The sequence below is a fragment of the Melopsittacus undulatus genome, chromosome 1, assembly GCF_012275295.1.
Source record: "Melopsittacus undulatus isolate bMelUnd1 chromosome 1, bMelUnd1.mat.Z, whole genome shotgun sequence".
NCBI classification, from domain to species: Eukaryota; Metazoa; Chordata; class Aves; order Psittaciformes; family Psittaculidae; genus Melopsittacus; species Melopsittacus undulatus.
This window is the reverse complement of record NC_047527.1, coordinates 54,011,332-54,039,143: the sequence shown is the minus strand read 5'-3', so window position 1 is coordinate 54,039,143 and position 27,812 is coordinate 54,011,332. Positions and strand designations below refer to the sequence as shown.

At 40.6% G+C, this 27,812-nt stretch overlaps 1 protein-coding gene across 4 annotated transcripts; it reads left to right on the top strand.

The window, feature by feature from the left end:
- Positions 1-30: 30 nt before the first annotated feature.
- MPPE1 (metallophosphoesterase 1) lies at positions 31-27,154 on the top strand. 4 transcript variants are annotated; one of them, XM_031052904.2, is made up of 11 exons: positions 11,321-12,371; positions 12,737-12,878; positions 18,181-18,563; positions 19,415-19,523; positions 20,338-20,441; positions 21,035-21,115; positions 22,907-23,015; positions 23,911-23,982; positions 24,094-24,216; positions 25,107-25,247; positions 26,679-27,154. In XM_031052904.2, the coding sequence occupies exons 3-11, from the start codon at positions 18,289-18,291 to the stop codon at positions 26,859-26,861; spliced, it is 1,197 nt and encodes a 398-aa protein (XP_030908764.2). In that variant the 5' UTR covers positions 11,321-12,371; positions 12,737-12,878; positions 18,181-18,288; the 3' UTR covers positions 26,862-27,154. The 4 variants fall into 4 exon arrangements, with proteins under 4 accessions (XP_033919620.1, XP_030908766.2, XP_030908764.2 ...); XM_034063729.1 differs by lacking the exons at positions 11,321-12,371; positions 12,737-12,878 and adding an exon at positions 31-374; XM_031052906.2 differs by lacking the exons at positions 11,321-12,371; positions 12,737-12,878 and adding an exon at positions 6,591-6,651.
- The last annotated feature ends 658 nt before the right edge of the window (positions 27,155-27,812 follow it).

The following is a 27,812-nucleotide window of genomic DNA, read 5'->3' as shown; positions in this document are numbered from 1 at the left end:
GAGAGGCTAAAGTATCAACTAAATGAACTCTTGGTTTTTACAGATTCCTTCCAGCTGTGTGGCTTATGCAGGCAGATTTAGAAAAGAGCTAAAAGGCCAGGAAAGAATACTTATTAGAAAATCAGGGGCTGCAGCTAGACCCTTCAAAATACAGCTGCCTAAGGCCTATAAACAGATGTCAGTGTTTCTCTTCATCATTCTACTAGTCTCTGACAGCTTTCTTATTACTGTTCTGAAGTATTTCAAGCCTTCCTTAACCTAGACCTTCCAGGAGCTTCCTCCCGTGAGCTGCTGGGTTATTTTGTTCACCTCCAAGCAGGCTGAGGCTGCTCTCTGCGTTACTGGATTAGACTCTCATTCATCTTTCGTAACTCGTAAGGTCTTTCATAACTTCTGATCTTTCATAACACTAAATGCTAGCCAGTGCCTCTCACACACCTTTCATAACCTACACACACACCAAGTGTTTAATCTCATCCACTTGGAGTAGGCCTGTCCTGGATGAACCTGAAATACTAGTGTTTCTCAGGCGCTTTATCTGAGCCCTGACCAGATTTGTGTTGAAGTCAGACTTCCTTCCCTGAGACAGCGAATGCTTAGTGGGGTGGAAGCCTTGTTCCCTCTGACCTCAGAGCAGAAAACAGAATGTAGTCATGGATTTCCTTCTCTCCCTGGGTGTGAAGCCCTTATTGACTTAGGTGTGGCTCAGTTGGAGGTGGTAGTCTCCTTCACTTCCTGTCCTGACCCACTATGCAGTGTTTCGTCAGTGTGGCTACTCTGCTCTGCTTGCCACCCAGAGATCCCCATCGCGGTCTGCTTGGTCCATGCTGCAGAAAGCAGGGTCACTCAGGGGCAGAGCTGCTTCTGCTGCAAGGGCTTTAATTATTGCCTCAGCCAACAGCTTTCAGTTCTCTTCTCCAACTGCAATTGCACGCTGCAGTAATAACAATGAAATTGGTTGTAGCTTTTTGCAGAGGGAGGGTGACCTCTCTGTCTTGCTGGCCATCATGTGGCAACATGGCACCCCAGAGAGAACAGTCACACAGTGGGACATATTTCCAGAACAACCTTATAGACACTTGGGCCAAAGATCACAGCATTGAGTGGGTATATCACATCCCCTACCGTGCACCAGCCTCTGGGAGAATCTCTCTCAAGCAGTAGGATGCCGTTTGTTTTGATTTATTTTAGTTTTTGCACCAGAACAACCAACAAATGGATAAAGCTACTAAGATTTAAGTGACTCAGATGGACTTAGATTGGTAACATAAGGGTGAGTTATTTGGCCCGATAGTCCCATGACACTTCAGGCCATCAGGGCAGAGATGCAGCATACAGGTGGGCTCCTGATCAGGGTGCGGTTGCAACAGTGGAAGCAGGGCAACTGGCAACGCAGAGCTAAATCCCTCTGGGCTGCCACACTGTGGCAAGGTACGTCTTTCAGTGTGGATCCTTCTCACTTCACAGGTTTGATGGATGATCTTTTAATAGGGATTTAAATGGGAGAGCAAGTGACTATCAGCTTTAATTAAAAAAAAGAGGGCTGGGGGAAGAAAAAAGAGGTAATCTTTTGGAATTATTAGCCCGAGTGCAAAAGAGCATTTCCTCAGCACAACAGCCAGAGGCTTGCTCTGCTGCTATTAAAGCACTTCAGTGGGAATTCATGCAGATGGTCTTTTTACCTAGCATAGGATTAGTCATATAAAATTGTTGTTTACTGTCTCTAGTCCTTTTCTCTGGAGCTTTTATCAGGATCTCATGGAGGATGAAGTTTGAGGTAGAGCAGATGACAAGCTTTTTGTTTGAGCAAACTACTACAGTGTTGTAGTTTAGTGCAATCCTATAATTTAGTTGTAATCCTATAATTCTGTAGCTGATAAAAGAGGATGTTTGGTCCAGATTTTTGTTTTGCCTTTTGGGTGTTCAAGAAGGGAGGGTAAACTGTAAGGAGAAGCTCTCTCTTCTGTTTAGAAAAACTGTGCTGATCCTGATTCTGCTTCATCAAACAGAAATTCCTAACACTGGCACTGTTTTTCATACTACTTGCTAACAACTCATTAATGACACAACACTTGATTAATGCACTAAATGGTGTATTAGATGTTTTCTGTGTTCCCTTTCTGTCACGCACAATCATACTGTGACTACATTCCTTCTCTACATCTAGAAGGCCCAGGGATTGCTGCTTGAACACCCTTTGCGTTTCTCTTCCTGCCACAAGCTAACTCAAACGTGCGGTGCTGGAGACTTCCTTTAGATCTACCCTGGGGGTTGGTTCATGTGAAAGTAGAGATTTTTGGCTTCCAAGTCTGACAGGCAGCTGTACTGGTAAAATCAGGTCCAGTGTTTTCTGGAGTTTTCACACTGGTTCTGTCATCCTGACATCTGTACCATCCTTGTAGCCATATCTTCCAGGAAATATGGCTGAGAGCTTTCCTGGGGTGCAAGTGCTTCTGAGTATCCCCAAGACATATTTTTCTTCTCTGGAGGAGGTTCTGTGCACAAGGTAAAACAGTCTCAGGCTGTTACTCTTTTTCCTAGACTCATGCCTGTGTGTGGTAAAGGTCTTTTTCCCTGGCTTGGAAGGGAGAAGTGGCAGACTGTCTCTGCCATGTGCATGCCACTATTGTTTTTTGAACATTATCCACTGAAAATACTAACAATAATACCCTCCCCCCTGGAACCAAGCTAGCATTATAACCTGATGTTTCTGTCTCTGAAGGTGATGCAGAACTTCTGTCAGCGTGTGTGGCAGGGATCTCTGTAGCATAATTAGGTTTAATAAATATTAGTTCTATTTGGTTTTATCAGCTTTAAGATTAAATTGATTTCTTCTTACATAGTATAAGGAAATATTTCTTGTTTCTAATTCTGCAAACAGATACCTTAAATCTAATAAGGTGGTGTTGATTTTCCTCTTGGTATGCAGAAAATGTTAATGTTTTTTACTGAATTCTGAACTTTTGTATTTAGCTGTCCTCTGTGGTTGTTGAAAGACTTAGGAAAGCCAGATGGCTTTTCTGTTTCAAGGAAGGCTCCTAGACACAAATAGGATTATTACTACCTGACCGAAGCTCAAAACAAGGATGGAGAAAGGGCTTTTTTTCCCCGTTTTGGCCATTGTGTTCCAGATTGTTACTTGATTTTTCAAGTGGTGTTTGTCTCTGAGATTGGCAGCACTGATTGTGCCAAAGAACATAACAGGCAGAAAGACCATATGAGCCTTGACAACTTCCACCCTGAAAGGCACTCTGAAGTTGTTGCTGACACAGCTGCTGGATGGAATAAAAGAGATTAATTTGGAGCAAGTGCAATTTTGATGTGTTTTTCAAAGGCATGGACATTTTCACAGGGGAATATTATTTCCTGGAAAATCTCATGAGGATGGTAGGTCTTTCTTAGGGTTGAAGGGACACATCCTGTCCTTTAATCTGTGTGGAAGAAAAGCTGTGCTTGGGGTTATTGTAGGATTGCATCAAGTAATCCCATGCTCATATATTTTCTGACAAAGTAAATTAATGATTTTGGTGAAAAGCACTGTGGGTCACATTGCTGCTGTTTGGCGGTAAGTAGCAGGCTCAGCACCTGGAATTGATGGCACCAGCATGAAATGTGTCTCAGTTCACACCAAGGTAAATTAGAAGCAAAAATGTGAGGAAAACAGAATGTGTTCGAGAAACCAGCTAAGTAATTGTGTAGGGAAATGTTTCTGCTGTAATTGCATACAGTACAAAGTGAGTATCTTAGTGGCATTTCATATATCTACTGCCACAGAGTTTTCCAAAAATCATGTATTATTGGTATCTCTGCAAGATGAACATGTTTCTTAATCAATTACACAAGAAGTCTTTTAGCATTTGTAGAAACTGGGTTGTGCATGCATGCTGGCTAACATTATCTTTTGATTTTTGGTTGCTTCAAAATCTAATGCCCAGTGTTACCCAGCCTTGTGCCATTTGTTCACATCTGTCAAGTATTTTTAACTTGGAAGAATGGATGCTCAGTTTTTAAGTGGAGCCACTCAAAATCAGTGACCACTTTTGAAAATGTTCGCTTATAAAGCGTGTGATAAAACCTACAAGAGCTTCTGCTGTAACTTTTCCCAAGAGTTTGAGGATATGAGTAGGTTTTTTTGGGTGTCATTTGGATCAGCACTTGTTTGGTAAAATCTGAATCTTACATAAACTCCCTGCAGCTCTAGCTGCATAATTGAGAAACCTGGCTGTTGTCTGCTTCCTCCATCTATCTTCAGTTCGTGTGCCAGCCGTGGAAGGACAAAGAAAGGCTGCATGGCTGTTTCTAGGCTAGAAACTGGGAATTCTTATTTCCCTTTTAGCTCTATTGGTTCATTTCCCAACTTTTCTGTGTGTAATTTTCCAGGCTGTTACCAGTAGAACATCTGGAAACAGATGTTCTACTGGTAACAATTTTGAGTTCTGAAAATATTTAGGTCTCAAAAACTGCATAGCTGTTGTGTTGTTATCCATAGATCTTGTGTCCTTCTGTTGCTGTGTTACTTGTAAGGTCCAGTCCCTCATGGGAGCAGGGTGCTTTCCTCCTGCATGTATCCCTTACAGCTTGGTCTGTCAAAAATACATGCAAAATACAAAAAACCAAAGGCAAAACCCAACAAGTAGTAGTAATACCAAGGATACACTGGGTAGCACCGTTACCAGGCATGCTGTTACCTCCTGACCTGGTGGATATTACTTGAAGAGCCTATACTGTGGTTTCTGTTGTGATGCAGTGGGGAGATTGATCATCAAATCACACAACAGTTTGGGTTGCAAGGGACCTTGAAAGGTCATCTAGTTCCAACCCCCTTTGCAATGAGCAGGGACATCTTCAACTACATCAGGTTGCCCAGAACCACATCCAGCCTGGCCCTGAATGTCTTCAGGGATGGGGCATCCATCACCTCTCTGGGCAACCTGTGCCAGTTATTTTACTACCCTCATTGTAAAGAATATTTTCCTCACATCCAGCCTGAATCTCCTTGCTTTTAGTTTAAAACCATTATTCCTCATTCTATTGCAACAGACCCAGATGCAGATGTAGAGAGATATAACATGTTGGGTGTTGATGGACAGTTAAATCCATGAGGATCTGTGATGGGCAATATTCTCAGTCCCATTCATTTGGTATCTGCTAGTCACAGGAAATCGCAGATAAAACCAGTGGCAGTTTAAGAGACAGCCCGAGACGGGGTGTTTCTGCGCTGGCCCCAGAGGCTGAGGTGCACAGGCACAGTAAAGCTGATTCGGGAGCACCCACAGCGCGGTCAGGATTCCTCTCGGTGCAGGCGGGTGGGAGAGTTCTACCTCAAGGGAGAGAAAACAAGCAGGGCAGCAACAGTGCCCGCCCGGGGGCGCTCGCTGCTCAGGCACCTACCGCTCTGCTGCGGAGCGGAGAGAGGAGACCTCCTCCGCTGGGCGCTGCCGCCGTGTCCCGGCTCCCGCAGCGTGCGGGCGGAGCGGTCGGTGTTCCGCTTGCTGCCGTTTCCGTAGCAACGGGGAGCTGCTGGTGGTGGTGGAGTAGTCAGGGCCCTTGACCGACAGCCGTCGCTCGCCCGTGACGTACACTGTTCAGAGCCTATCCGGACGGGCTCTGGTTTCCTCGGCGCCTGCTTGAGAGCCGTGAGGCGGGTGGTGGCGGCAGGCGGTGATTCCGGCAGCTTGCTGGGGACCTTTTACGGTTGGGTCCAGCGGGGCGGTGGATGCGTTCGAAAGGGCGCAAGCAGGCCGCAGCCCGTCCGGGCGCCCATGGCTCTGCCCTCCGTCCACAGGTGTCTGCAAGTGAGTGGGACCCGGGTCGCGGCACCGCGGGGCAGTCTCCCCTTAGCCGGACACAGCCCGGCCCGGCCCGGCCTGCCCTGGAGAGGGCACGGGAATGCTCGGGCACGGCGGGTCTGGGCTCCGCTATGTTTGCCGTTGCCTTCGCGTGCAGAGCTCACGCTTCCAGTAGCTTAAGCGATTTGTCGTTGGTAGTCTTCCTTCTGTTGGGCAAGTACCGGTCGGTAGCATCGGTTGTACATGTTACACTGCAGGTTAAGGGCAGTGAGATCGGTTGTGTTTGAGTCGTAGATGAAGTGATAGGTGCTGCTGGACGAGGTTCAGCCGCTGTGCAGACAAGAAATTTTGCTAGTGCAGCTGTAGCTCAGTCTTTTGGCTTCTGTGAGGTTAAAAAAAGATGTTTAGAAATGTAATTGAAGCTTGTAAGTTTTGTCTCTTTATGATTTACAAATCCAGTTAGCCTTATCATTCACTGATAAATTGCGAAGTCGCATTAGAAGCGTTTAATACATATGTTAAAGCAGCTGTGGCTTAGTCAGTTCTTCCTGACGTTTGAAGCCAATTACTTTTTATGCTATTTTCCTTTATATATATCTATAGTTTAAAATAATCATAATGAAGCTTAAGGGAGATAATTTTAACCTGAAATATTATCAGCTTAGTTAATGCCTGATCAGAAAATGTCTGATTTTTCTTTTTTAAATTCTCTTCCTTTTCAGCTCAGTGATGAAAATGAACAATTAGTCAAGAAGTTGAAAAAACTGCATGTAAAAAATAAGGAGCTAGAAAAGAATCTGAATCAGATCCAAGAAAAACTGCATCTGCAGCGGTTAATACGTGACTATGGCACACGCAGAGAGTAAGAATTGTTCTTTCTGTGTCAAAAGAAATAAGTATTTCAGGATTTTTTATCTTGATACTCTTCAGATGAATGAGGCCACACCTACTCTGCATGTTCTGAGGGGCTGTCTGTGAACAGGATGGTAGAGATGGAGGATGCTGGAGGTGTATAAAAGAACAAGGGATGGCGGGGGCAACTTGTAAAAATTCATTGTTGTAGTGAAAGAAAGAGTTATAATGTCAGTAAGTTATATCCCCGCTTAGCCAACATGCTATCTATGTGTGACTCCAGAGTTTTAGACTGTTTTTATACCAAACAGTAGTAAGATAGTTAAAGTGCATCAATACTGTTTAAAAGATCTGGAAACCAGGAGCTCAGGACTTGAAAAACTAGTGCTAGTGTTTTGGTGAGTGTCCTCCCAGGATTTGAGTACCTGTTTGCACAACTTTCAAGTTTAAATTTTGGTGTGTTTGTAGTTCTGTGTTAAAACTTGTATTCTAAAATCAAGCTGAAAAGTAACTTTGGCTTTTTCAGTCACTTTGTTTGATCCAATGAAAATTGTAAAATGTGAATTTATTAAGCTGTTCTGTTTATTTCAATTAAGTGTTCAAGTTCAAACGGAAACCCATTTATGGCACAAGGGTGAATACAGGAAGGATCTTATTGTAGAGGGTGACAGTGTCAGGTGAGTTCTGGGAAAACTGCTTCTTCACAGAGGTAAATATAGGGTAGAATATTTTTTCATGGTTGTCAACTGAATTTTTGTTAACTGTTATGGAAGTGGCTTTCAGCCTTTGAAACAACAGAAGATTGGTTTATTTACATTTTACAAGGAAATAATAAATCTTAGATTAAATTTGAAACTAGGAGTAAACAAAGACCAAAAGGTATTTCTTTCTCAGATCCTTCATTTAAAAAATTTGAATGAGCCAAGGAAGCTCTGTAGTGTGTGTGCGCACATGCGATCTTTTCTGCAGATTTTTAACCTAGTCATTTCTTTCTCTATTTTGTGGGAGATTTCTTAGCTCATTTGGTTTTATAGCTCAGTTTTATGTATGTATAAAATTTATAGGATGGTGCTGTTTTCATATAAACCAGATAAATGATTCTAGTTTTCAGTCTACTTGATTTTTAGAAGTGAGCCACTACTTACCATTGTTTGCCAATTAGTGCTAGAAATAAGCTTTCTTAACAGCTTTTTTGATGCAAAAGATACTTTTTTTGAGAAAATACATATTGAAGCATTTTAACTACTGGGTATGCTACATAAAATGTTGGCCCGTTTCTCTATGACTTGATTTTGAAATAAAGAGGCTGCTCCATTCCTTAGAAAGTTACTTTGTGTCCACTTAAGAAATGGACTGTGACTCTTACAAAGATAGGCAGTCCTTGCTGCTTTTGATTGCAAGCACCCTGTTTTTAGTGTTTGCTTTAGGTGTTTGTAGAAGGGCCTTTTTTCCCTTTTTTTTTAATTTTATTTTTTTAATTTTTTTTACAGTATGCCAGGCTCTCTTTGCAAACCTGCATAGGAAGGCTGGGTGTTTAGCTCTGGGCTTGAACTGAGTGCCTAACTAGATGCTTATGTGGAAGAAATCTAAGTTTCTCTTTTAATCTAGTACTGGACCTGCTTTGTATTAGGTTGCACTTGGATAGCCTGACTTAGCTTTTTCTTCTGGCACTTGTTTGTATGTGATTTTACAAAGCCGTTCGGCACTCTTCTGTATTACCATCCTGCTTGTGGTGTGTAGTCATGACCTAGTATGAATGCCAGCTCTTATCTAAATTCCTCATAAAACAGGGAAAATGTCATGCTCATCAGTTACGTTATGGGCTTGATATATGCCATAAGATGTGGTAGCAAATTAATGTAGCAGAACTTGATGCAGTATATTATCAAAGGGAAAGATAATACCCCTAGCAGAACTTGATGCAATATATTATCAAAGGGCAAGATAATATCCCAAAGTTGTTTATTTTACATTGATTTTACCCCCTTGCACACTTTTTCTTATATATTTCTTTCACTTGTATCCTCACACTCACACAGAAGCAATGAGATGTTTTGTGCAACAGGGAGAGCTGGGAATGCCGCCTCATCAATACTCATCATGAGTTCTTGATTGGTGGTGTCGTGGTTTAGGCAAGAAATTAGGCTCTGGACAAACTGCTTTATATCCTTTAGGAGTGATCTTTTGCTACTTCTGCTGGGCTAACAGGGAGAGGAATGATAAATGTGACATGCTGCAAAGTCATTGCCACCCCTCCTGTCATTAGTGTACAGGTCTTCCATTGACGAGTTATTTGTACTGAGGTTTAATCAGAGTGTGGCCGTGTGGGCAGTACAGAAACAACAGGGTCTTCAGTCTGGCTGAGTGAAAGGGATTCTTTGCCATCATACAGACTGTTCTTTTTAACTCTTGCTTTGCTGGCTTTTTTCTGGTGCTTTCTGTGTTACTGGTGGCATTTCATTCACACCCATCTTAAATATTTCTGTTACAAGCTGCTACAGTACAGCTACAATCCAAGTAATCTCTATAGGCCCTCTAATGCTTTTGTCATAAAGGATGCACATTTTCATTGGCTTTTATATTTTATTGCAATTTACACATTTCTTCTGTTTTAGTCTACTTCAAATGTATAATGAGCTACAGAAATGTTACATTAAAGAAATCAAAAGAAACCAGGAGCAAAGGGAAGCAATTAACAACCTCACTGTAAGTAGAATTTGTAGGAAATGGTATTGAGTAAACCAAATGTAAGCTTTTAGGGAGACTGGAAAATAATTCTTACATTTGTAAAATGAGACCATGTACCTGATATTTTTCTGTGTTTCATAAGCTGATTTATCTTAGAAATCCAGCATTAAGCTAACCAAATGAAGGCAAATAGTTTTCTGTTAGGTAGGAAGATCTGTTGGCTTCATAGAGACTAGCATCATAACTGGAGTAGAGGTAGGGCAGCATGGCTAAGAGTGGTTCAAGAGCCTTCAAGTGGGTATTGCCTCTTTAGGCAAGTCTAATTTCCTGCCTGGAGTCTGGAACATGTGCTTTATTTGTTTGTAAATTAATATTCATTGTCATTTGGATTACGTGTACTTTTTCTTAGAAGTTGGTAGTTGCTGCCATAAAAGTGTGCTTTATCATGTGGAAAGGTTCAGTATCTTTGTGCATGTACATTTATATTGCTGTGCAAGCATATGCTCAGCATCAGATTCTTTTAAAATGCTTTTATGTATGCAAAGCTTCACTTGCTGTGTTTTTTTCCTCCTTTCAGACTCTTTGGATGAATGTAGTTTTAAGACAGCAATTAAAAGCTCTAGGTTTGCATGTGGGCTATGTGTCCAGTTGTATCCAGTTGAACTGTTTGTTCTATGAATTCTAAAAAATTTTTAGTTTCTTAACAGATTAAAGTTCACGAGCTAGAGCAGAATCTTCGAGAGCAGAAGCAAAGAATTGAGCAACTAGAACGTAAAAAGGTTTCTTGGAAAGCTAGTGCTGTTTCTGGAAAAAGAAGTCGAACTCCAGAAGGAGAAGTAACATCTCCCAGGGATATTTCTAAAAAGAAGGAACCTTATTGCAGTAAATGTTTAGGTAATGGTACAGTTAATTCTGACAATGTTCCTTCCGTTATGCCTGTCAGAGATGCAGTTTGCTTCTGATCCAGAGGCACGCACACGAGGGGATTTCTTCTGCTTTAAGCAGCTCTATCTAAAATGTTTTTCATTTTTGAAAACCTGCTATGTAAAAATAGCATCTCATAACAAATATCCTCTCTATGGATCCGGCCCTGCATTTGTTTGTGATAAAAATAAGTGTTTGCTGCTTTTCTCTTTTTCTGAAATTGGTATGTTGGTGTAATCGTGGGTGGGAGTGCATGGCTCTATTTCATACTATTTGTTATTTATTCTAGTAAGCTGTATCTATGCAGATCTCTTAGTGATAATGTTTGCTGTTCCCTTCTTTGGTTTTCAGACACTGATACACAAAAGAACCTGGTTTTAGCCTTAAAATCTGGGACAAACCCAGACAATGCTGGCTTGAACATGTTCTTCTTCACATAAGTAAATCCACAAGTTAAGGTGCAATTCTGTTCTACTTCAAAGCATAAAAAAGAGATAGAAGAGACGGTATAATGTAGGCATAATTTTCAGGAAGTGTGCTGTCAGCAAGAGCTAATGTGACCCTCTCATAAGTCAAGAAGAGGTAATTTGAGGCACATGATGTATTGTTTAGTGGATTTTTAAAGTAGAATAATGCCACGTTCTAAGAATCTGGCAGGTTCAGATTTTCCAATTGACAGATCCTGTTACCTTTCATAGTACCTGGGAGTGTGTTGGGCCGATTCTTAAGGATAAATCACTTTATGAAGAAGGTACTTTAAAAAGCTGAACCATAATTTTCTAATACAAAATGTAGGCAGCTCTTTAGCTCTAATATGATTCATATGAGGGGGAGGTTGACTGTAATGGTTGAAGTCTATATTTTTTTATTTGAATATAGAGCTATTGTTGAAGGAGATTAAAAAGCTGAAGAAAGAAAAAGAGAAGTTGTCTACAGAAAGGAGAGCACTAAAAAATCAATTAGCTGTATTAGACAAGGTAATTTATTTTGGGACAAATTTAAGAATGGGTGATTTTTTAAAAAAAAAAAACAACTTTTCTGCCTGAACTGAAACTTATCTTTAGGCTGAACATATGTTGTTATCAAGGAAAATGCATGAATTTATAACATTCTGAGAAAGAAATGGAAATTAATGACTCCTTGAAACATTAATGGCCTACAGTACCGTTTGGCTAAGGAAGAGGAATAGTGTAATATTCTTGGTTCTGTTGTGTTTTAAACAGGTGTGTATTTTCATAGGGATTTATTTATTTATTTATTTTTAGTGTTTGGACAATTTGGTTCCTTCATTAGAGATTAGTTGCCTCAGGTCATTACAACATTCAAATTACAACTCTTAGCAACAGGCTTAATTCCTTACAGCAGACATTTGCAGAGATAATAAAAATATTTTTTGAATGATCACTTTTGAATGATCTCCTGTTTCATGATGTCAGTGAGAGAAAAGCTATTTTCTTACTTACACATATCAAAGTTATGTCTCTGTTAAAACTGTAAGCTTAAGGAGGGCAGAGGGGAGTGCTTTGAAAAGGAACAATATGAGAAAGTGAAACCATGTAGGCTGCCATGAAGTTCAACAGGATTTGGATTTTATGGCTTATTGGACTGTCTCTTTATAGTCCGTGTACCCTTATCTACTGCTCTTTTTCATTCCCTCCTTTGTTGTAAATTGCTTTTGTCTGAGCCAGTTGAACCTGTTGCATAGTGTTATCAATTTTAGACTGTTTAATACATCATCAATCTTACCCTTTTGATTATGTAAATCAAACCTTTTAACATAGTGAAACCATAAATAATAGATCCTATTTTGAAATAAGATATTAATTAACAAAATGTAGTTGTACTTCAAGTTCTAAATGAATACTAGCAAATTACAAAGCAGTTCTAAAAATACTTTCTGTCTTTCTAGGTCTAAATGTGGTATCCATTTTTAAATCTAAAACTATTTAGTACTGTCTTCTTCAAATGCTAACATCCTCATCATTAGTTTAATTGCCTCATCTCTCTCCTTGGTTGTCCTCCCTTTTGTGTAATTTTGCAATTTTCAGATCTTCAGAGTTACTATTGTGTTACCTGCTACTGGCGGACTTCAGCACATGTAGCTATAGTTTTGCACAGGTGGGTTAGACACGATTCCGTTGTCATTTTGGACTGTCATTTGGGCTGCCATTTTGTAGCTTTCTGATAAAGTAGCATGTTTTTTGTTCTCTTAATTAATCTTTCCTATTATTTGGCTGTATTGCAGGCTCTAAAATAACTTGAATTCTGCTTGTATCATGTGTGCAGGGCAAAGTTTTATATTATTACATAAGGTCAGAGTTGATTGCTGTATCTTGCATAGCTGTGTTCGCACAACTCAACCATATATTAATAAAGATACAGAAAGTGTCTTTGAACCTGGGAACAACTGAAATGCTGACTAGTTGTTACTGAGAATGCCTTTCAAAGAAACTTTTAAAGTGACTATTTTTGGGTCTTTCTAGGATTTTTTTGAAGAGGTAGAAGATCTAAAGCATGCTGTACAGGAATCTGTGAAACTGAATAATCAGTATGAAAAGTGCTTGAAACAAATAAGTGTGATGTATGGACTTCCTTTTACAACACATTTGTAACTACTGATTAATGGCAAGTAGAATTTACCACAGTTTTTTATACTTGCTGCAACATTTAAACCCACCATGGCTTATGTAATATCACATTTTGGTAATATTATGGATTCAGTAATATGATCTTAATATGACAAACTGCTCTGGAATGTTTTTGTATTTTATGCCTTTGATTTTTTTGCTTATGTGGTTTTAAAATAAACTGTGTCCTGTATACCTTCAAGTTTCAAAACCTCTCTCTTTCACACTTGTAGAGCGTCTCCATTGCAGGAGTGGTTGTGGGTGTTTATGGCAATATGATAAAATCTTAGTATTTTTTTGAAGAATTTCCCAATTTATCCCTTTTTATAAACTATATATGATCAAAGGATGTGTGTAGATTTGGCAGTCTTTGTGAATTTCATCTGTAGGGATGTGCCAGTGCAGACACAAATTAATTCTGTCTTTAAATTATTACAAATTTAGGGATTCCTTAAAAGATTTCTTAAAAGAAAGATTTTGTGAAAGGCATTTCTTAAAAGAAAAATGCTAAATCCCTGCTTGGAGATTTTCTTTAATCATGAAAATAGGTTAAAATTTGTGGATGAAGGAAAGATTTACACTTTAGAATTGGAAAGCATGTTCAGAAAGATGAGACAGAGTTGTCCTGCAGTATCAAAACAATTTATCAGAAGCCCTTATTTTATTAGGGTGAGGTATTTGAAGTGCTGAAACAGGAATGCACAGAGTCACAGTTCACAAGGTAGAAATGTCACATTACTTTAAAGAATGAACTTGGAATGATAAGAGACAATTTCTAGGTGCAAGTGTACCCTGCAGAAGGGAAACCTTGTGAGATTTGAACCTCAACTTGTTTGTTACTGCATTTTGCAAAAGTTTAACATAGTTACATTATAGAACTATATTTGCCTGAAAGTTGTAAACCTGTACCTTTGTGACATTGTGATGGGAGAATAGAGGGAAAACTTTATTGTGAGTTTAGAAATACTAAGCTTGCTTATAACCCAGTACAGCTTTTAGGTTACTAAAAATACTTGCATGCTCATTACAGATAGGACTAGAACTAGGATTAGGATTAGGATTCTTGTATCCCACTCTGTTTGTTAGGACAGTTTTATGTAGTTGCAAGTTAATGGGTAAATGGGCCTCAAAGCATATGAGGTGTTCAGAATTGTATATTCACTAAGTAAGAGGGTAAAGCTCCAGATGTACTTGCTTCCTGGTCTGTGTATAGACCATTTTGTCAGTTTTCCCTTGGTTCATTCTTGGCTCACTTGTAAATTAAAACTGGATAATGTTCTGAACAGAGGTGGGAAAGGGAAAGAGGAGGAATGATGCAAGTCTGTGTTGCCAGTAAACTTGGCAGATGAGAATCAGCAGAGTAGTGTGTATGATGGAAGTATTTTAAATGTGAAAACGTATCTAATATTTGATAGTAAGCAAAATAAACATAAATGATGGAGGAGAAAAGTACCAAACCTTTTTATTTTGAGCACTAGTCACTTGAGTATTTTTTCCCCACAGTTTTGTGGTGTATAAATTTATACTTCTAGTATGTTTAAACTTTGGTGACATTAGTAAATTAATCAATAACTGTCATTGTCCACAGGCTGATTTTTAAATGTTGTGCCAGCTGATTCTTAAACCATGTAGGTGAGGAAGAGCTGAAGGTTATTTCTCCCTTGCCTAAAGAATGTATGTACTGACTGAATACAAGTTGTTGTGCCTAGCAGACTTTTGCTGTTTGCCATTACAGAGTATTTTCTTTGCCCAAACAATTTAAAATAGTATGTTGAAGATACTGATCTCAGCTTTGTGATGAGCTTTTAAAACTTCTAAAAATCAGCTTTGAGTCAAGCCACTGCCATGTATTTATAGAACAAGAAGCAGTGAGAAATCTTTCAGTCTCCTCTCATAACTGAGATCCTCAAGCTCTAGTAGGAAACCAGGTTCTAGTCTAACCTTAGTAATCAACCTGTGGAGGCAGGAGAAGTAGCAATGTATTGTGCAGTGACATGCTGAACCACAGCTCCATCTTGCAGCATGCATGCAATCTGACAGCATGACCTTGCCATGAGGTGCGAGAGGATGTGAGTCTCTGGTCTTTAGGTACCCATATGGAAGGTTCGGATTACTACTGCATGTGCTTGGTTTCTGTTTAAACTGCTTTTATGTTGATGTACAGCCACAATCCTGAGAAAAAGGGTCAGCCAGGATGTGAGCAGTGCCGAGCTGGCGGGTGGCAGAGAGAGGTAGGCAGGGATTTCTGTCAGCCAGAAGTAAATGTCTTTCAGCTCATTCTGCATCACTGGCTTTCTGTGGTTTCATTTTCATTTTTTTATCTCTTTCCTCTTTTTCCTTTCACCATCAGGAAAGCTGTAAACATGGGGTGCAGATGGGAGACCTCTGGCATCTTCCACATCTGTGGCACAACTCCCAAAATAGTAACAGCTATGTAGCAGAAAGGCTGTGACAGGGAATGTGTGTAGAAATGACTGGCTCTGTGCTTTTGATTGTGTCAGTTGCTGTTTGTGACTTCTGAAAATGACACTTTTGCCTTGAAGATGTTTTTATTTTCTCCTAATTGCAGTTTTTGGGTTTGTTTTTTTTTTGCATTTGATGGAATCATTTTGCTTCTGAAGATCTGTTTTGGTTTTTTTTCTCCCCACTGGTCTGTAGCACTGGGTTGGGCTGCTGCTCTAGGTGTTTGTGCAGCTTCTGAAGAAATTTGATGTGTGAAAAATGTAATGAAAAGCTTTTAGAGAATGCCTAGATGCTGATATCAAAATGGCAGGTTTTATTTGTATTAAGTTTTGTGTAGGTTATGAATAAGAAGAATCATAAGGTTTTTTGGTTTTAGAGTTTTGGTTTTTTTATACAGGCCTACTGCAAGTTAGAAAACTTACTGGCATTTGCTGTTCAAATTAGTCCTATTTTTGTTGGAAGAGTAGACAGGCTAGGACTACCAAAATCTGCTTCTAAATTCTGGGGTAGGTGCTGTTTGTGCAGGATAAGGCCATAGGAATTTCTGTGCTTAGTTAGGAATGTACGTGTCTCTGTCCTTGTTGCTGTCTCTGTTGAACAGGTGTTTCTGCTTTAATCTCACCTTGTGAGATGTACAAACGAGATCTTGTTCCTTTTTATTGCCAGTTAAAGTGCAGATGGGATTAATATTAAACAAGCTAATCAGTCTTTATGTGTAGTTCTTCTGTGTTGTGAAATTGTGATGTCTGGCCAGTGGCTTTCTCCTGCTAAACAAAGATTGGCTAGAACTGAATTGCATGCAATTAAGTATTAGTCATGCTAATGTTAAATAATGCATACTAGAAATGTTACATGATGCAGACTAATGGTTCTTTGTCTTGAATAAGTACTTCGTAGTGGTGATATGGGAAGCTCGTGTTTGACAATAAGAGGCTATTATCAAATAGAGATTTTGGTTGGAAAAATAAGATAATGATCGCCTGTCTGTTTTTCATTTGCATGAGACTTCAGTCAAATGGGCTAGGGCATACAGGAAAGCAATTTAAGTTTTGGTCTCTGTTTTGCATGTAACTGAGACCAGGATTTTAGAAAAGATCTAGGATTCTGTGTTGTTCAGTAGTTTTGTCCTGGTATTACTAACACTTAGGGTCTAAATGATCAAAGGTACTGAGTATTCACAGTTCTAATCAGAATTAGTTCAGATGAAAACTGGCTGCTAATCAGTGTTTTAGTGCTGTGTTCAGGAACTGTTAACATCTTGGATATGAGTCCTATGTCAGAATTTCTCTTGTAGAAAGCAGAATTGCAATCCCATTCTTGGGTGGGGGACAAGACTTTGTGGGTTTCTCTAGAAGTCGGTTCATGAGCATGTGAAGTAACACCTTTATAGCTCTCCTGGAGTCTTCTTTGCTGTGACCATGCTGCAGTTTACCTTTAAAAAGAGATTCTTTGGAACCCTGAGAGGGTGTGTGTTGAACCTGGGTAATACTACTTGAAAGAAGGCTGTGTGGAGACCTCATAGCAGCCTTCCAGTATCTGAAGGGGGCCAACAGGGATGCTGGGGAGGGACTATTCATTAGGGACTGTAGTGAAAGGACAAGGGGTAACGGGTTGAAACTTAAACAGCAGAGGTTTAGATTGGATATAAGGCAGAAATTCTTTCCTGTTAGGGTGGTGAGGTACTGGAATGGGTTGCCCAGGGAGGTTGTGAATGCTCCATCCCTGGCGGCGTTCAAGACCAGGTTGGCTGAAGCCTTGGGTGATATGGTTTAGTGTGAGGTGTCCTTGCCCATGGCAGGGGGTTTGGAACTAGATGATCTTGAGGTCCTTTCCAATCCTAACTGTTCTATGATTCTGTGAAAGTAAAGGGCGAGTATCTCGGTTCACTTGGGTGTGATACTTGTTTTTCTTGTTGCCGCTTCCACTGTGAAAGTGTTTCTGCCAAGGACTGTAGAAGAAACAGAACTGTGCAAGTGTGTGTATTTCCGCCTTACACCAGGAATAATGAGTTTCTGTTTAATGCCTGTAAACAAGAGAAGCAATCAATGAGCTCTGTTACAACTGTGGCTTATCAGAGTGAAGAGATATGTTTTGGATTAGCCTTTAAAATGACAGAAAATAATATTGTAGTTTCAAAAACCAAGTTCCTTGTTTGGGTTATGAACTGTCCAAAGTGGAAGAAATCAGTAAATACAGCAAGCTTACCATCTTCAGCTTATTTTCCCTATATTTTTCTTCAGCTATACAGTTTCTGAGGCTTAGATACTGTTTTTCCCTTGTTAGAAATGAGGCAGTTATCTCAGTTAACCTGACAGTTAACTAGTCAGGTATCCATGCGTGTATTCCTGGAAAGCTCCGGTAAACTTGTTCTGTGATAGTAAATTGCTTTTGGTTCTTTGAGATTACTACAATGAGCTGCATTAAAGGTGGTGAGTGTATCGATTTGACGTAGTCATGTTATGTGATTTGTGCCAGAAAGTGGCTGTACATGGCATTGCAATGGCCAGGCTGATACACATTCTCGTGTTCTACTGTTCAAGCTAAGATCTATCTTCACCTGCCTGTGACCCCTAGTTACAGTGTTTTCACTGCCTAGTTTTAAAAAAAGCCTCATGCACCAAGATCCAGGCTGGCTTTAAACTAGTTGCCTTGGTCGTGGTAGGAGACAGCGCAGTTCTGCGCTCAGTGGCATGGCCATTTGTGTGCTTGAAGGAGAAGACCAACTTTGCTTTTTAGGTTAATTTAGCATTTCCAAATCTAACTCTGTAGGCCTTACATGGCAGCTTTTCACAGGGAATGCTGGCTTAATGCATACTTTATTTTGATTTTATCTACAGGGATTCTGTACTGATATGAAGCCCAACATGATCCTTCGACTAACCCCTAACGTTTTCACCTGAGAGGAGAACTGAGCCGTTGGGAAAGAGTCTTATGCCAGTACTGCAATGCTGAGTTCTAGCTCAACCACTGTGAAGAATCTTCTTTTAAAGAAGAGGCTCTGTTTCCTGCTGAAACTTGTGTGCTGTATCAGCTCAGTGTTAATTTTTTGTGAATTTTTAATTTATTATGTGGTTATTTTTCAATGCCGATGGCCGGAAGTGAAAGGTGGAGCTCATATGAGTAGAAAAGAGACTTCAGCTTCAGTCCTAAAGGCCATAATTTTAGCTGATACTCACCTACTTGGTGAAATCAAAGGGCATTGGCTGGATAAACTGAGAAGGTAACAATAATTAATTTTTTTCTTTAATGATCTCCTGGTTTCAGGGTTTTTAATAGTAGCTAATGGGACAGATGTTCAAACTGATGTGGTGTTTGTAAAAAGTGTGAATGCTGCCTCTGACTTACCTGTTTGGATCTGTGCTGGGTAATAAACCAGTGTCGGAAAGGTTAATAAATGAGGCTTATTGAGGCAGAGGAGTCTTGAATATTCAGGTAGTATGTGGGTGTAGATGCCTGAAGATTTTTGATGGGTCAGGAAGTCTTTTCCAGTATGTAACTGTTTGATAAAATGCCTTTAAAAATGAGGCATCCAAGATAACTTGGATATCCCAATTATTAATACCTTTAATTGCAGAGATAAGGAAGCTGGTAGAAGTTCATAGCAGAAGAATCAGAGGCAACAATCCCATTTACAACCAAGGATAATCTAATCATATGCCTACAAATCCCTGTTTCTGTTAGTCCAAAAAAGAAAAAGCAGAATGCTGACAGAAAGTACTAAGTTTATAATACAAGATAAACATTATGAACTTTTGCTGCAGAAACAATAGCATGGTTAACCATGAGCAATAATTCACTGTTCTGATTAGTTGCTGTTTTATGGAGTTGTAATGAAAAATAAACAAGCTGGTCTTTCTTCTTGCATGAGGTGGGCCGGTTGTATTGTGGTAGAAATACCCACCAAGTAAAAGTCACTGACGGTACTTAAACCTGATTTCCAAGTATGTAACTTGAATTTCATATTAGCACTCTCAGTGTGGAGGAACCATCTTCCCATTCCTGTCAAGCTGTTGTCATGTGCTCAGAGTAGAGGATCCAGCGGTGATGTCTGGGTCTGTATTTTCCTTTCAGGGAATGGCAAATGGAGAGGTCTTTCCAAACTGCCTTATGGTTACTGCAGCCAGATATTGTTTTTATTCTGGGAGATGTCTTCGATGAAGGAAAATGGAGCTTACCTCAGGTATGACATCAACAGCTCTCTTATTTCAAAAAATGAGGATTTCTTGAAGGAAATGGATGACACAAGAAATCAGACTAGGTAGGCAAGGCTTTGGTTAATATTACTACAATTGCCCTCCTGGTAGAAGATGTTTCTGGTGTTTTAGACAAGTTGAAATGTTGTGATTCTCCTTTGTTCTTGGTAGTGTCTTGACACATTTTCCCCTCATGTGAAACTTACATATGTAAACATCTCTATGTATGCATCTGTGCTGCATACCTGTGTTGGGCTGACTGGCTGGATGCCAAGTGCACACCACTCTATCACTTCCCATACTCATCTGGATGGGGGAGAGAAAATAGAACAAAAAGGGTCTAGGTAAGGACATGGAGAGACTATTCACCAAGTGCTGTCATGGGCTTGGGGAACTGAATTTATTATCAATCAAATCAGAGTAGGGTAGTGAGAAACCCAAAGAAAGTCCTGGAGGTCCTTCTCCCCTCCTGCACTTACCTTGGTGTCTGCAGGGCTGTTCCTCTCACATATTCACACAGCTGCAATTGCTGTTGTCAGGGTTATTTTCCTCCCTTCTTAAATCTGTTAGCCCAGAGGTGACTATGCATTGCTGATGGGCTCAGGTGTGGCCAGTGGCAGGTCTGTCTTGGAGCTGGCTGGCATTGGCTTGGTTTGACACAGGGGAACTTCTGGCATCTTCTCACAGAAGCATGCAGCCCCTCTGCTACCAAAACCCTGCCACACAAACCCAATGCAATATTAGTGGTCCCCTTTGGAACTGTTGAACAACATTAATTTCTCCATTTGTTTTTTCATGCAGGCATGGGCAGATGATGTCAGGAGATTTCAGAAAATGTTTAAGGTCCCAGCTTCTACTGAGCTGGTGGTTGTTGTTGGGAATCATGACATTGGATTTCATTACGAGTAAGTCTTGTCAGTGAAAGGAATATGCAAGTGCCAAGAATGAAATGTCAGCATGCGTACAGTAACAGGTTTTGTGTCTGAGTAACCTCTTGTGTGGTTAGATGGAATGTTTTTGATCATCACCAAATTAGAAGGGTTTGTGATTTAGAGCAAGACCTTAAAAGGTATCCATCTGTGCACATACACTCTAGGAATATATTTCAGAACAGGCTTCAGGCTACTTTTAAGCTTCTCTGAGCATATGTGAAGTTTTCAGAGCTGGTCTTTCTGTATTGGCAGTGAAGCTTGGAAGCTGTTTTTCCTTGTCTTGGGCCTCCTTGTCAGTGAAGTGTTTAGTTTGAGCATATTCCCTTTCCTGATACCTCGACACAGAAGAACGTAAGTGCTGTGGCTCTGCTGTACTTCTGTACCACGGCTGTGCTTACATTGTTGGGACTGGTGCTGGAGCATCCCTGTAAGTTATAGAAAATGAATGTGATCTAGGTAATGGAGCAGCAAGCTGCACAAGTGGTGTACAAACTCTAAAGCAACTGTGTCAGATGATTTACAATGCCAGTTTCTCACCTCAGTTGTATTTTTGCTCTGTGACACAGAATGACAACTTACAAGGTAAAGCGGTTTGGAAAGGTTTTCAACTTTACTTCAGGAAAGCTAATAACTCGAAAGGGAATAAAGTGAGTATATTTGTATATTTATCTTAATGTTTAGAGTAGTGATTTCTAAGCTAGCAGACCAGGGTGATGATAACTGGAAGTGCAGTTTCTAAAGAAATAGTATGGGAATGCTTAACTTAGAGCCTTTTTTTTTTAACTCTGTATCTAGCTCATGATGTGTTAAACATGAAACACTTTGTACAAACCTACAGTCTGATATGGGGGGGAAGCTGTACTTTGAGCAGGGCAACTTGGAACAAATCTTTTTAAATGGAAAAACTACTGTGGAGTCCAGATCAAATTCGCAGTTTTACCTTTTTACTTCCTCGCAGCTGGTAATGACCCACGGCTGTAAACATAACAGAAGGATTCAGTAAAGAAACACAAACAAATCCCCTCTGTACTTACAAGTTAAAAGTTTCATTCATTTTAATAACTTCTGTAGCCTGCAGAACTTAACTGAGTGATTTGGGAACATAGTTGGTTGTGCACAGTTTCTCCACAGGGTGGGGTAATAGCGCACAAGCTGGTTTTAACGGAGAGTAGACCGTGTTACAGAGCTTAGTTATGTCTCTGTGGCTGCAGTGCCTGCCCTCTGCCCCTGTAGTTGACTGTAGCTATGAGGCAGGAACTCGATAAGGGAAAGCAATAGTGGGTTTGTGGAAAGGCATTTGTCTTTAAACCTCAGATACCCGGAGAGTGGCAACAGGTCTTCCCTTCATTTGGCATGTGTGCCATCAGGTTATAATGACTCATATAAATGTAGGATTCAAAACCTACAGGTTTGCACAGGTTCCCCTAATTAAACAAGCATTGAGGATATTCTGAACAGGTCTAGAAAGGGTGTGTTATCTTAGGAAGAGCTTTGTGACTGCTCAGTATAATGCTATTGTTTATCGTGCAGATGGTGCAGGATCCCCTGGATATGTATTTCAGCTGTTTTAAATAATATACATTAAGGAATATCTCCGTGTCCCCTCTGATAAAACAGTGCAGCAGAATTGTTGCATGCAGTTGCTGACTGTATGTCTGGTATCATATTCATTAACAGATGAGCTACATTATTAATGAAATATTCCTAGATAAACCATTTTACAACAAACTTGTACAAAATTTGCTAAAAAAGAATTGAGTTTTTTTTAGTTTTGATCAGCTTCTCTTTAAGTGGAAGCATTCAATTCATTTATGTCAATAAACCATACTGAATTGAAGTGAGAATTTATCTCAGGTCCCAAGTGATTAAACAGGTATGAATCTTGTAGCATAAGTTCTAAATTGATTAGAAATCTAGATTGATTACAAATAAAATCCTCTTCTCTGTGGGAGAGATCACAAAGTATAAAGGTAAGTTTGCGGAGGGGAGCCAGCCACATGCAGCATTGTTTTGCGTTTCAGTTGTTCTGAAGAAACTGAAAGTTGAAAATTATGTCTCTGAAGTCTGAAATGTGTGTGGGGAGAGAAGCAAGTTCTCTGTTCCTTCAGAATGCAGCTTAGTGGCTTCTAATGTTCCACTAGAGTGCCGCTTAAGTATTTGTTATAATATAAAAAAGATCTTGGGGTGTAAACACGAAGCCTAGCATATAGTATGTTGTGCTACCTAATAAACAACTCCTCATAAAGCAGCCTACCAGGTAGAAAACCAGCTACAATATGGACACTCAAAAGAGGTTCCAGAAGCTGTTCTGTTGAGCTGTACCTGACTTCAGAATACTTGCATTTTATGAACTGAAGTTTATCCCACACGTGTGCATGAATAGCAAATGCTTTCCTGTCTTCCCTGCTTCCCTTCGCCCACTCCCTGGTATTTTCCAGCTTTGTCCTGGTGAACAGTGTAGCCATGGAGGGCGATGGCTGTACTCTCTGCCGTACCACAGAGGCAAAGCTTGTGGCGCTTTCTCACAAACTGAATTGCTCCCAGCAGGTAAGGGTTTATTAAAGATCCAGTTATAACCAGCAGCTTGGCTGCTGCGGTGGGAATACTGATACTGCAGCATCAGTCAGGGTGTAACTAAGACTCTCCTGGAAAATTAATATTCACATTGCAGCTTGTTACCAGTCTTTTCATTTGTCTCTTAACATTTTTACCTGTTAACTAACTGTGTTGCTTTGCTTTAATGGTGTTAACTTCCTTGTCAGTGCTTCCAACAGAGGGTGTCATTTCCTTTGTTCCAAGGAATGGCATAAGTTCTGTAACCCTCCCTTTGACTTACAATACGTACCAATCCCTGCATTTATATTTATGAATGTTGCCCCTTTTCATATCTTTCAAGCTAGCCTATTCTTTCGCTTTTCTCATTCAGCTGGAGTCCTGTCTTGATTACTGTCCTGGTAATATTTTAATTGTAGTATTTTTTTCATCAATTCCAATTGCTTCTTGTATTTCACTCCTCCTCCCTTTGTCACAGGCTGACTGGATGCACAGTAGGCAGCATGACTTGACTGCACTGCAGTCAATCAGGAAACCAGCTCCCAGTGGAAAAATTGCCGGGCTCTTAACTGCTGTCTCTTGGGCTGCCCTAAATCTTGTTTGCTTTTGTTTGTGCAGTGAGATTCCGCTGTTGCTTCCTGCATTCAGGAAGACTGCAGCCGTATCTACAGCATATACAGAAAGGGGAATTAAAGCATTTCCCTTTCTATCCACAGCAAAGGTTCTTAAAAGTTTGTTCAGTGGACAGTGTTTAAACATTGTACTGTGAGCTGATAATTCTTTTTGTAACACACCCACTCCTCCAAATGTAGCTGTTGTTTAATTCCCCTCCTTGCTCCTATGGTACACATAGGTGAAGACAATATATATGGATTTATTTTATTGACAGAAACCAAGTAATTCCAACAAAAGATGCAGTGATGTGGAAAAGCTTCCAGCTTCAGAACCCATCCTTCTACAGGTGTGTTACAGGTGGGGTAAGGCAACACTTTGACATGTTTTTAGCGTATTTATTACTGTTCCAGAAAGGCTGGTTCATTAACAACTGATCCTTGCTTTAAATTTCTCCTAGCATTACCCTCTCTATCGGAAAAGTGATGCTGAATGCACTGGAGAAGATTCTGCTTCTCCAGAGGAGAAGAACATCCCATTTAAAGAGAAGTATGATGTCCTGTCTCAGGAAGCATCACAAAAGGTTTGATTTATTGGAAACTTGAGTATCAGGGGGTGGGGGACACAAGTGTAGATATCTGTAGATTAAATCATTTTGGAAAGGGTGCTAGCTGCGACAAAATGGACCACAGCTGCTTCTGCTCTACTGGGGCTTTTGAGAGGCTGCCTGTTAGAACTGCTCCCCTGAGGATAATGGCCTTGATTCTGCTGGGTTTCCCAGGTACAGGCTGTAAGTCCCAGTGCTCTTAAGTAAGTCTGCTGCAGTGCTGTCCCCTCCAGTTTAGCATTTTGTATTTTATGTACAAAATAGATTGTTGATGGCCTCATCTACACAGTTTGTGAACACATACAGGGATGGTGATTCCACCACTGCCCTGGGCAGCATGTTCCAATGCCTGGATACCCTTTAATTGAAGAATTTTTTTCTAATATCCAATCTAAAACCTCCCCTGGTGCAGCTTGAGGCCATTACTTCTTATACTGTCATGTGTTGCTTGGGAGAAGAAACCAACCACCTCCTTGCTCCTTTCAGGTGTAAAGAGCGATAAGGTTCTCCCCCCCGGAGGCTTCTCCAGACTAAACAACCGCAGTCCCCTCAGCCCTTCCTCGTGAGACTTGTGCGCCAGGCTCTTCACCAGCTTTGTTGCCCTTCTCTGGGTCTGCTCCAGTACCTCTATGTCTCTCTTGTAATGAGGGTCCCAGAATGTCCAGTATTAGGAATGGGGGGCAATGGGTATGACTAATATTACAGTATCAACACACACCTTACTGGAAATCAAGAGTTTACACAAAACACCTTGTTAAGAGTATTAGAATCGCCATAATTTCATTCTGTTAGAAGGAACAAAAAAACATTTAAGCTCATTCTACTCTTTTTTTATGACTTGATTCTTGTGCTTTACCCTGTTCTAGCTGATATGGTGGTTTCATCCCCGTTTGATTCTCAGTGGCCATACACACAGTGCCTGTGAAGTGCTGCACACGGGGAAAATCCCAGAAGTCAGCGTCCCGTCATTCAGTTGGAGGAATAGAAACAACCCTAGTTTCATCATGGTAAGTTTTAATTTGTTTTTATTTTGTCAGATAACTTCCATAAATAAATCAACATGGCAGTCAGCTGGAATTGAACTGATCCTACCTGGAAAAACAAAAAATAAAAAATTGCCTACCCACCCAACCCACTCCGTACACTGCATCCACCTCAGAAAGTCCGTCTGTGGGAGCCACATCTTCTGTGTGGTACAAAGCAGTGCCCTTAAAGATCTAATTAGTATCTGGGTACAAGCATCTAACATTTTCTTATAAAGAGGGTGCATTGTAAACTATTGACTTGTAAAAATATTCAGTATTGTGCACGGAACAGTAGAAAGACTAGTTTGGCTCGGTTGGTTTGCCAACTATGAAAACAAGACCATCTCCACCTCAGACTCTCTCTTCGCGGTGATGGCGGTTTCCAAACTTGTGCATTAAACCGCTTCACAGGGTGAAAAAGTTTGTCACATGCCAATAGTCTGCCTCCTCCTTTCAAATTCACATTTTATACAGTGTTGTTGGTTATGCTCTCACAGGCAGTTCCAGTGCTCTGTATATCCTTAAGAGGTAAATCAATTAGTTCCCCAGTTCAAAAACAAAACAGAACTCCTAGAAACTTGGAGTAAGAAGCAAAACCTACCATCTGCTTACAGCATAGTCTGTGGCTCGGGGGAGGAAATCTTTCATGTACATTTTTTCTACTGCTGTTGAGTTTAGGCTGCTTGATACACAGATAACCCCAAACTTTTAAATTCATTTTATGCAACTGTTAATACTTCTTGTTGAAAGTAGTTCTGTTTATTCCATATTCCTGAGAGTAGCTGCCTTCAAAACTACACATGCTCTCTGCACACGCCAGACAGTGCATCTTCACTGCAAAACAAGAGGTTGGCTAATTAAAGTTGCATCATCTTCACTACTCTTTTCACTCGGTCTCGCTCCGTTGTAAACTTTAATTTGAACTGCAAAGTCAAGCCAAAACCCGATGGAGTTCTTTGTTGCTGACGTTCGCGTTCGTAATTTGGGTTAGCCAACTTGGTTTTTGCAGCATGTACTGGGTAGGAGGAGGGTCTGGAGGGAGGAAGGGGCACATTCACAAAACCTAACTTCAGCCTGGGAAGGCTCCTTCCAGGTGCATTTACAGCAGCTAAAGTTAGGCTTCTCTTGAAGGCAGATCAGATGAGGAGCCCAGCTCTCTGTTTACGCTAGATGGAATAGAGGGAAGATTGGCCCCTGGGCTAATGTTGGCCTGGTGACTATTCCAGGTAGTGCCCAGCACCGCAAGGTACGGACTCTTCAGCCCCCTGGAGAAGGCACTGGTACTAGGAAACTGGCCCCAACCCTTACCACCCAACACAGAATTTAGAAATTGGAGAGCTGACAGTCGTGGTGTTTACTCCTGATTCAGAACCACTGTAACAGCAAAGTGACAGTCTTCATTTCTTTTTCCAGGGCAGCATAACACCGACAGACTTCTCCCTCCAAAAATGCTTCCTTCCATATGAGAGCAGAGTCTTTACTATATACTGTGCAGCAGGTGCTCTGCTTGTAATCCTGATACTAGCTCATTTTCAGCTTCTCACTCCACCATTTTATTTTGCTCAGCGTTTAATCAGTAAGCATAAAGCAGTATGAAGAGCCAGACATCTGCATTCAGTCACTGAAATACCAAAGCTGAGAACAGTCAAACATCAGACTATATTCATGCCAGCAAATGACCTAATTTGATTGCTAGTCTGAAGGCAGGTTGCATTTACACATACCATAGAAGTCCTATACAGCTGATATGACTACTACAGGATAAATAATTAACTGAAATGAGCGTTTCATGCTGTACAAAAATACTGTATTCGACAATCAAATGAGTCCTTTTCCTGCTATAATTTTTGTATCAAATATGTATATTAAAAGTGTAACTGTACATTATGTAAATCCAACAGCCTCATCACTTGTCTGCACTAGTGTCTTACCCTGGTGGAGGCTCAGTCCTGCAAACTGGAAATGTTTCTCTGTTTTATTGCTGCATGGCCCTTCTAATGTCGTACTCCTGTTTGTTAGGGTCAGGCAGAAACTAGGTACATCAGCGTGGAGAGATGTGGATCTCCGTAACCTTTTTAGGATGTTGTATGTAAGGGACTGGGGTTTGGGACAAGAAATCTTCCAGTTCCTGACACATTGAGTTGTTAGCTGACTACAATTTGCAGTTATCGTCTACCAGACAACAACAGGAAGAAGCTCATGGATCCAGTTTGCTGAGACACACTTGAAACCTGCTTAAAAAAAAATAGGGTGACACCTCAAGCTGCTCTTTTTAAAAAGATGTGCTATGATGAGCTTAGAAAAAGAGGGCCCTATTGCATCCCAGAGATCTGTGTGGTGAGGGGCCCTCCTGCTGCCGATCTTCTGCAAGAAGGAAGGTCAAATACAGCTGCAGTAACATTGTCCTATGCCTTGGCCCTCAGTCTATGGACAAATAGGGATAGGAATGCACCATATTTTGGATTCCTGCTGGGCTGCCAAGTTCTTTTCACTTTATTGTAGAGTCACAATTTGAACTGCACTAGCCCCTCGGCGGGGAGGCGGAGG